This window comes from Vidua macroura, chromosome 1, assembly GCF_024509145.1.
Source record: "Vidua macroura isolate BioBank_ID:100142 chromosome 1, ASM2450914v1, whole genome shotgun sequence".
Classification (NCBI taxonomy): Eukaryota; Metazoa; Chordata; class Aves; order Passeriformes; family Viduidae; genus Vidua; species Vidua macroura.
The window spans coordinates 46,062,384-46,072,243 of NC_071571.1; the positions used below are offsets into that span (position 1 = coordinate 46,062,384).

Below are 9,860 nucleotides of genomic sequence, written 5' to 3' on the forward strand. Positions count from 1 at the left end.
ACCAATATCCATCATCTAGTTCCTCAATTCACAGCCCTGTACTGATGTACCTTGTGGTTTCAAAGAGAGTTGGTTACTGTAATGCTGTTTATAGCTATCTCCATCTTCCTGGTTGGGTCTGCAAGATTATTTAAAAGTGTGGTCACTATGCAAGGTCTCCTAAGTACACAAAATGTTCTCTTCTTCCTGCTTACAAATTCTTTACTTTTATTGTGATTTCATGCATATAGTTGAAAACTATTTTGAGAGCCTTACACATTTATATTCTCTTTATGATTCAAAAAATGTTACCTCATCAAATCTAGAAAACATAAAAAGTGGGAATTTATTACCCCCAAGCCTTTTAAAAACGAAATCTCCCTCAACTTGTATCAACACAACTGATACTGCAGAATATATGTAGAAATTAATCTTTTTAATTTCTTACATGGAACCCCCTTTTAAAATAACTAAACCTACTACCTCTTTACAGTTAAGTTGAATATTTAACATCATTACACTTGGCTCCCACTTCTATGGTTTAGATAGTGTAGATGTTTCACTTTAGGTGTTTCAGAGCTGTGTATTAATGATGGTGATATTGAGATTTTGTTACGCATACACCAAAAAAAAAAAAAATCAAGTCTTGTTGATGCTGCAATTTTGTCTCAAAGTAAATCCCCTTGATTACCTTTTTTCCCCTGCAGCAGAACTCTTTATTTCCCTAGCTGCCAATATTAGGATAAGTACACAGAACTTCAGCACATATGCGCAGAAGAAAATACAGTACAACCTGCTCATTACAAGCACTGTAAGGGAACCCTCAGTGCTCTGCATGGTGCAAACCGCAGTCCTGTTACAATGAGGCTTTGTATATAATAAAATAACTTCATGGAGTAAAGACACTTCAACAGACAGTCTGCTACTGCTACAGGTTTGTCGGTGATCCCTTGGTGGTTGCCGCTTTCTGCTGCTGGTCACAGGCGGCAAAGGCAGAGGCCCCATGTGACCAAGCTGGATGAGTCTCAGCATGGGTTTAACAGCACAAAGATATGGTTTAACGCAGCTTTCTTCTTTCTGGCTGCAGAGGGGCAGAAGAGGATGCCAGTGTAGGAAGCTGTATGCATACACATGTATGTTCCAAGTTTAATAAAGCCCTTTCTGGTGTTTTCCTCCTCATTCTTTGGATCTTTCCTTGCAGTTCACAACTAGAGAGGTCAATAAGCATGCAGCAGGTGACTGCTGTCAGTCAGACTCTGACTTGTCATTTGATTTGGATGATTTATGCTTCCTCTTTTTCTTTTTCTTCTTTTCTTTCTTTTTCTTTTCCTTTTTTCTCTTTTTCTTCTTGTGCTTATGTTCTGAGGAAGTGGAGCTGCTGCCATCTTCATCATCCTCATCACTGTCATCACTGCTATCAGATTCTGAGGTAGAGTCCTCCAGGAGCTGCTTCAGTTGCTGTATCCTGAGTTTAAAATATGTGAATGAGAATCCCTTCTAGCTCATCTTTCCTCCCTAGCTTTTGTCTTTCCTTCCTGGCTTGAGAAACGGTTGAGCTGCATTCAAAGGGCAGGGGAACGCTTCCTCTTTTGCTTAATTACACTCTTGTTACAGATAATATCATGGACTGATAAAAGCAACTCCTTTGAGACAAGCAGATGTTCTGCATTCAGGGACTTTCCATCCCATTGGATAAGAAACACAGACCAGCTTATTTGCTTATTTATGTGTGCAAAATAATAAGGCAATAGCTATCACCAACCCACCTGGTGATAAGAAGTTCTACCCTATGCTTATCCCTATGGAGGCATATTGGGATTAGGATATTACGACATTCATTGTCTTGCTGATACAGAGAGGATGTCAGTGAAGTATTTTTGAAAGACACTTTTCCTTTGAACTTACAAGGGTTATTGGCAAATAGGGACAAAGTATTTGCTTATTTTATTGTTGTTGTCTGTATCCTCTTCAAGGATTCCTCTCCAAGAGTGCTGCTCTATGGGCTCTATAGTTTGTTCAGTTATCCCACTGAAGCAGTTCAAGCAAGAAAGTATCAAAAACTGCCACTTTATGTACTAAATAATGACCTCACAAAAGTAGCAATATCAGATGCCTAGAACTAGCTTTCTAAACCCCCCCTTTCATTTCTACTGAAAACATGCTGACAAACCAAATTCTAGAAAACATCTCAGTGAAGTCAGTGAAAGAAAAAAAAATCAAATTGTTTTTTCAGGCCTAAACCAAAACCACACCTAAGTACCTGAATATTATGGCATAAATGCATACAACTGCTCTTTAAACTTTGTTTTGGGGAAAATACAAAAGCTAAAGAATTGAAGTGATTGGAAGTACTAAAGAGTGATTATTTAAAAAGTAGAAATGCATTAGTCTGTCAACATAAAAAACTGACATTTAAAAAATATTCTGAAATAAAAATAAGCTTCTATAAAAAGGTCACCTATACATTAGTGCCACATTGCCAAAATAAAAACTAAATTGAAAATGCTGTTTACTACAGACACACTCACCTCTTTTCTTTTTCATGACGCTTATTTTCCCTTATTATATCATACATTGGATCTTCATGTGCCTTTAAAATGGAAAACAGGAAATGCAATGTTATCACCAATGGTTTTATTTCCTAAAAAAAGAAACCAAAGCAACCAAATGCAAGAGGCTTTTATCAAAAGATGGACTATACTTAGCAAGCTCTTAATTCACTGTCAAGACTTAGCAGTGTTCACCTGAACTGGTGTATTTGCCTTAGGGAAAGGTTATCTAGCTACATCGCCAAAGAAGGGGACTCTCCTTAGGTATGCATCTCTCTACCTCTCCAATCACAGCCAACTATGAGAATCCCATACATAATCTGTGGGAATAGCTAGACTTAGAATACTCAAGTTCAAAATAATGATCTGTACCCTTACAGTACATTTAAAAAATCTGGATATGCATGAACAGGAATACAGGCGTAAGTAATATAAGATATGGATAATGAAGCTGTTCTATCATGCTATGCACTACCATTACTGGTTCTAAAATCAAATTAAATGGGCATTGCAGCAAAAAGATAGCTGTGAAGGAAGACAGCAAATAAACTTTGCAGACATTTAAGCTGGGTTCATGCCATGCAAGAATGGAGAAAAAAGGTGGGGTGGTCATTTCTGTTGGAAGATTAAGCAAACAAGTCCAACTGAGAGGAGAGAAGGCCGATGCTGACCAGAGGTGGGAACTGAAATTTCAGGAGCAAATGAAAGATGTTGGGAGTGCACCACGAATGGCCTTGGACATACAACAAAGAGTTTGATGCAACAAAGACGCTTGAGGGAAAATGAAGACTAGAGGCAGTCTGGTCATGGGAAAGGGCTAAAAATACTCTTTGCAGTTGCATACAATCAGTACAAATCCAGAACTTGGATTACATTTTTCAAGGACAGAAATGAGGACATAAGACATGACGTGATGACAGCTTGAAATATAGGTCAATGATGCAGAGCAAAAGAAACAGTTAAAGAGATCAGACAGGAAGAATCTGCAGAACTGATATGTAGCTTCATGCAGCAAGAGATCAGACTTGTAGACAATGACCAGATAACAGACCTAGATAACAGCATTCATTATGTGATTGGTCACAGTGAAAGCAGAAGGCTTGAAGCAGCTGTAATGTGGGCAGCTCAAGCTTGACTAAACATTTTTTGTAATATTGACATTTTAATCACACACAAAAAGAGAAATATAATAGTTGAAACAGGTTCTTGAAGATTTCCAATTTATAGGTAAAAATTGTTAATTTTCCTCTTGAAGAGTAGACTTTCTGCAAAGTAGTCAAACATCGAACCACACCTGTAGCTTTTTCTTTATTAGGAGATTTTCGGCATCTATGTTATACTAGAGACAGAGAAAAAGTCCTTAATAAAGCATCATCTAACAGGCTTATCTTCAGTTGCAAGATTATGCATTATCAGTACTAAAAAATACAAGCAGTAATACTGGTACTCACTACTCTAAATTGTTCCAATTTCTGATTGCCTTTAATAAAGAATGGGCATTCCTTATCTCCTGTTCTGTGTCCATAACGTTTACATCTCCAACCTTAAAAAAAAAAGCAGCAGTAAATTGCACCTCTGAGACAGATCAGAAGAAGCACAAAAAGCCAAAACCACATTTCTGCAAAATATTTTCAATCTGTTGGAAGAAACAGAGAAATACAACCACTATGTTGATAAATGTAATGTCCATAAAATACTAGGTCATTACAGCCTTCAAGATACTGTTTCCTTTTCTATCAATATGATGTCAATCTACCTGGACTTCATAATCTGTCCACCAGACATTCTGCCCTCCCCCAGTGTAAACAGATGGATGTATGATGGTCCAATGACATCTGGAATATTTTCAGCCTTACACTGCATAACTTTGACTTCTTTTCCCAAAGGCATCCAAAGCCCTTTTGTTGGGGCATGTGCCAGGAATTCTCGTGCGCTTTCATTGCCTGGTACATCAGGAATGCAGTCTTCTGGTTTTGATTCATTCTCCTAAAAAAAAAAAAAAAAAAAAAAAAAAAAGCAGAAAGATAAGGACAAGAATTAATACTTCAAGTTTACAGACCTTCACATAACAGGAAACATATTTCTCCCATTAACTTTTTTCCTTGTAAGACACAAAAGATCTAAAATAATTGACCCTTTTTTTTCCCACCCTTGAATTTCGCAGCCAGAACTTTGCTGCACAGGAATTTCAATCCTTCCCATCCATTTTAGTAATTTATCTGAATAAATAATAGAAATGAAAACTTAACACAAAACAGAGACTTTGTTATCTTCTTCCTGCTAGAAAGACATAACAATTACAAGAAAGCCTTTACAATACGGAGCAGTTATTTTTTAGGTTAAAAACATTACTTTATGGCTTAGGTATATAAATTTGGCAAAAGTAATGATCATAATGAAAGAATTATTTTGGCCTAAGCAATAGGGAGGAGTCCTGAAAAGATGTCATTCAAACAAAAAATCTGCTTTCCATAAATGGCTCCCCTCTATCCACACTGTTAAATACTGCATGAAGTATGCTAAGAGATTATGAAAGACCTGGTCTCCTTCTATCTGATCCTGGGCATTTCACTCTGGATCACCAAGACAAAGTGGTCAGCTTGTAATGAGTTTTTCCTGGGAAGCACTTATTTCTCTCTGTAATTTATACAGGTAACACAGACACTTAAACACCTAAAGAACATGTTTTGTGAAAATCCCTCATAATCCTAGAAAACAACTGCTTTTTACCAACCTTAATTAGCCCAGGGGGAGGTTTCTCATAGCTGAAAAGCAACAGAAATATTGTTACTCTGCAGCTTAGCACAGACAAATAAATTGAAAAAATACATTTTTTTTTCAGTGGTATTGAGTTAAAGCCTTCAGCTCATATTTTTCCTAAAATTTTACCCTATAACTTATAACTAAGAACTACAGGAGAACATGGATACAGCAAGCTGTGAGACAGCATTTATCATATTAGTACACATGTCTCTTGCAAACCTCCTTCAGATTCTTATTCTTGTGGGAGCACAACCACTTCCTGGAGATATATAGTACATTTGATTTAGCTTCAGTTACCATACATGTATAATTCTCTCCTCTTTTTCTGCTGCACCCCTCCCCGAGGTCTCCAAACTTCTTTAGTCCAGCACTGCTGAATCACAGACACAGCCAGCTGAAACTGTCAAGTCAGACAGTTCCTTACATCTAGCTTTGCCAGCCAAACCTAATACATAATAATTTCATCATCTTCTGTGCATTAAACCTAAAGACAGAGCCCTACTGACCAAAGTACCATATTTTCTGCAGCATTCTTTGGGGTTAACAATAGATAAAACATTTGTTAAAATCCAGGTAGCAAACAGGTACTACATAGAGCACACAGCAACTGAGAAAATGCCTGTGCTAAGGAGTTAAATGCCAAGGCAATACAAAATGGTCTGGGAGGTAAAGAATACACATTACTTAGGAAGATGCAGGACTGTATAACTGGATTTGTATTGGATATTTTTCCCCCTCAAATCTCATTTGTATTTAAACAGATACACTGTCTCCTGTAAACTGCTGCCTTAGTGAAAGTGTAGAGTGATCTTAGAAGGGAACTGAGATTCTGAGATTTTTTGGGGGATTGTTTTTCAATGAAACAAGAAGAACAGCACTGTGCAAGCCCAGAGTCCTGAAACCATCTGCATTATGGAAGACTCTTTTCAACAGGACTTTCCAGACATTCCACATATTAACTCAGCAGGACACAAACCATGTGTACTGGCTGTGCATAATTTTAGGCCATAAGTCTGATGGCATAGGTGATATTTCATTGGCTTAGCTGTGCACACACAGACACCCCTACATACCTATAGGATTGCCAGCCACAATCATCCTAATACAATAAGAACAGCAGGGTGGTTAAAGTATGTTCATCCCATCTTTATAACAATAACTTTGGAGTGCTTTTTGGTGCATTTAATAACAAACTGATTTTTACTTGCACGTGGAAAAGAAAAAAACAAAATCATGTTCTTGTATAACTTCTGACCTTTTTATTCCATTAAAACAATAATTCCTTTTCAGTGAAATAACATAAACCTTTTACAGCACCTTTTTAATCCCAATTTCTTTTTCTTTCTTTCCTTTTTTTTTTTTTTTCCAGTCCATTCCAGTGAAACAACCTCTGCTCCTATGCTGCACCTGTCAGACTTGGAGGAGCCCGGGAGAGCCCCTTCTGTCCCCCAACAAGCCGTTCCTAAGTCACCAAGCAACTCTGCAAGTGGTCCCGAACCCCTTCTACCAACTCACCCCTAAGGGTGCGGGGGAAGAATAATCACCACCCCCCAAAAAAAACCCCAAACCCTGCACTGCAAACGAGCCCCAAATGCCGGCGGGGTGCGCTCAGGGCAGAGCCGGGGCGGGAGCCGCGGGCAGCCTCCCCTCCTCCGCTCCTTACAAAGACTCCAAGTGCTGGATCTTCTGGAGCTGCTGCGCCTCCTGCCTCTTCCGCTTCCTCTCATGCCGGTCCTGGGTTCTGCCGCCGCTCGCCGCGGGCTCCGCATGGCTCCTGGCCCGCGCCTGGCTGCCCCTCGCCGCCGCCTCCTCCTCCGCTCCCTCCTCCTCGTCCTGCCCCTGCCCCCTGGGCGCCCGCTGGGCCATGGCCGCGGCGGCCAGAGCCGCGGCGGACGGCGGGGCCCCGGCGACGCCCCCTCCCCGCCCCCTGCATCCCGGTTTCCGGCCGAGCGCCGACTTCCTCCGGCGCCGGCAGCCCCCGGCACCCCGCCCCTCACGGAGCCGGCCGGGCGGGGGCTCTCCCCTCCGCAGCCGCAGGCACCCCCGGCACCTTACCGGGGGTTAGGAATAGTGTGCGGAGTGTTGTGCCTTCGAAACACCGATATTTAAAAAGAAAACGAAAAAACCAACGTCCCAGTCATTCCTGCCACTGCCCCACCTACAGTGCTGCATCCAGCTCCGAGGAGCCCAGCACAGGAAGGATATAAAACTGCTGGAACAAGTTCAGAGGAGGCCACCAAGTTGATTAGAGGGATGGAGCACCTTTCCTGTGAGGAAAGGCTTGGCGAATTGGGATTGTTCAGCTTGGAGAAGGCCCTGGGATGACGTAACTGTGGCCTTCAGGACCCGAAGGGAGCTACAAAAAAGCTGCAGAGGAACTTTACATAAGGGTGTGTAGTGACAGGACAAGGGGGAGTGGATTAAAACTGAAACAGAGTAAATTTAGATTAGATTATGGGAAGAAGTTCTTTACTGTGAAGGTGGTGAGGCATTTGCACAGGTTGCCCAGAGATATTGTGTCTGCCCCATCCCTGGCAGTCTTCAAGGCCGGGTTCGATGGGGTCGGAGCAATCTTGCCTCCTTACATGCCTCCCTGCCCATGTAAGGAGGTTGGAACTAGGTGATCTTTAAGGTCCCTTCCAACTCAAAGCCTTCTGTGATTCATGCACGAGGACTGAGAGGTGTATGGATACCCATGGAGGAACGTGGCAGTGGGCTGGCTATGAGGTGTCAGGGAGCAGGTGTCTCCAGGGTGGAGGGAAGGCTGACAGGGTTACTTCCCTGTCCAAGTTGAGGATGCAGCTGAGGGGCCTCTGAGGTTGGGGAAAGGGACTGGGTATGCAAGGAGGGCCCCATCATGGTGCTCACTGGGCATTCTTTACTGTGAGGGTGGCGAGGTTGCCCAGGGAAATTGTGGATGCCCCATTCCTAGAAGTGCCCAAAGCCAGGCTGGATGGAGCACTGAGCAACCTGATGTAGTGAAAGGTGTCACTGCCCATGGCAAGGGAATTGGAGCTAGATGATCTTAAAGGTCCTGTCCAACCAAAACCATTTTATGGTGCTATGACTCTGTGCTTGCCAGTGACCAAAATATGTGTAGCTGCAGGGTGGAGAAAGTCAGCATCCAAACTAAAACCTGGAGTTTGGTTTGGTTTTTCTTTTTTTTATCTTTTTTTTAAGGAGTAGGTTGCTGTCTCAGAAGGTACGTTTTGGTTACGGGGCAAGTTTCTAATGCCAAAAAGTCTCTAAATAGAGACTTCATTTTGGAGGCAAACCCAGCAAGGTCTGGCTAGGGCCATGTTGCTGTGGTGGCACCTAGCTGACAAACCAAGGGCAACCTGCTATTTAGTGTATGAGCACCACTGGAGAGACCAATCTACCCCCAGCCTTTGCAGTTCGCTACCTCGGCTGTGATCTCCCTATTGGAGAATGAGCAGCAGAGGTAGATTGGTATTGGGAAGGCAAAGTTTAAATTTCTACTTTTGTTTCATACTGAAATTCAAGGGCATGTGAGATTTTTGGGAATTGCTTAAGGGCTGAATAAAACACGAAAAATATATCTTAGAAATCCAGAAATTTAAGGTGCTTTTAACTGTGATCTTTGCAGTGCTTCTAAAGTGCACATCAAAGGCAAAGAATGGTAATTGCTATTACAGCACCCTGTGATTTCTGAAGTGCAGTAAGACAAACATGGTCCTGAGAATGCCTGTCTTTTACAAGGTAAAAAGCAATCTTACACATTATTGACAATGTAATATTGTTAATCAAGCACTACTTTAATATTACTTTAGCTTTTACTTGGTAAAACCTTATCTGGGATGAACTTTCATGTGTCATGTTTCTCACTTGCATTCAGCTAAGTGGCTGCCATTGTAACTTCAGATCTCAGGAAACTATTTTTGTCCAATTAATTGCCACAGTCCTTTTCAAGGCAAAAAGTGTTTATTTTAATGTTTAAACAAAATAATCTAGCTTTTGCAAGTCATGGCAGTATTATACACTATTGATGAAGATTTTTATTTCATGCACTAAATTTTGTAGGTTTACTGGCCCTGGAAAGAGAGCAGCGGCCATTCTTCCACAGAACAACACTCAGCAGCAAAGCAACATAACCTTGCAGATACACTTATCAACCTGCTCTACATAAACTAAATCCAACCTGTCCATCTGGCTGAGATCATAAGATGGTGCATAAGTTTTGAGTGAGTCATTTCCAGTCCAGGTTTGTAGACAGCTTGTGTATTTTCCTTAGCAGTGTGCCTTTGGGAGTAGCCTTTCCTTGGGCCTAAACTCAGAACAGGCTGAATTGCTGGCATATCTTGAAAAGGCAGATCACAGCAGCTGACTCAAGGTGCAAAACTCCATTAAGACCTCTTGTCTAAAGGCTTAGAGGCAAAATCAGTTTATTTGCAAATCTGAGTTAAATATCTGTGTATGAGGCAAATGCAAGATGATGTGGTTCAATATAATCCACTGTGGAGCAGGTTAAGTAGATGACTTGATGCTTGCTGGAGGCTAAGAGATTTGCTGCTGTGACACTCCTAGCATGTGGGAACATGTCAAATTGCA

General features: G+C 41.4%; 1 protein-coding gene across 1 annotated transcript; it reads right to left on the bottom strand.

Annotated features, from left to right (window-relative positions):
* Nucleotides 1–623: 623 nt before the first annotated feature.
* Nucleotides 624–7,202, bottom strand: RP9 (RP9 pre-mRNA splicing factor). Its single transcript, XM_053986971.1, has 6 exons — nt 6,955–7,202; nt 5,263–5,293; nt 4,385–4,514; nt 3,980–4,071; nt 2,508–2,569; nt 624–1,444 (listed from the first exon to the last, which is right to left on the bottom strand). The coding sequence occupies exons 1-6, from the start codon at nt 7,155–7,157 to the stop codon at nt 1,225–1,227; spliced, it is 738 nt and encodes a 245-aa protein (XP_053842946.1). The 5' UTR covers nt 7,158–7,202; the 3' UTR covers nt 624–1,224.
* Nucleotides 7,203–9,860: the final 2,658 nt, after the last annotated feature.

Bases quoted from the DNA above. Each gene is read 5' to 3' on its own strand.
- RP9 (XM_053986971.1), bottom strand. From the start codon at position 7,157: ATGGCCCAGCGGGCGCCCAGGGGGCAGGGGCAGGACGAGGAGGAGGGA. The intron at 4,072-4,384 runs GTAAGGCTGAAA...TTTTTTTTTAAG, and splicing joins AGAAGTCAAAGTTATGCAGT to GTTGGAGATGTAAACGTTAT. The intron at 2,570-3,979 runs GTGAGTACCAGT...TCCATTTTAAAG, and splicing joins AATTGGAACAATTTAGAGTA to GCACATGAAGATCCAATGTA.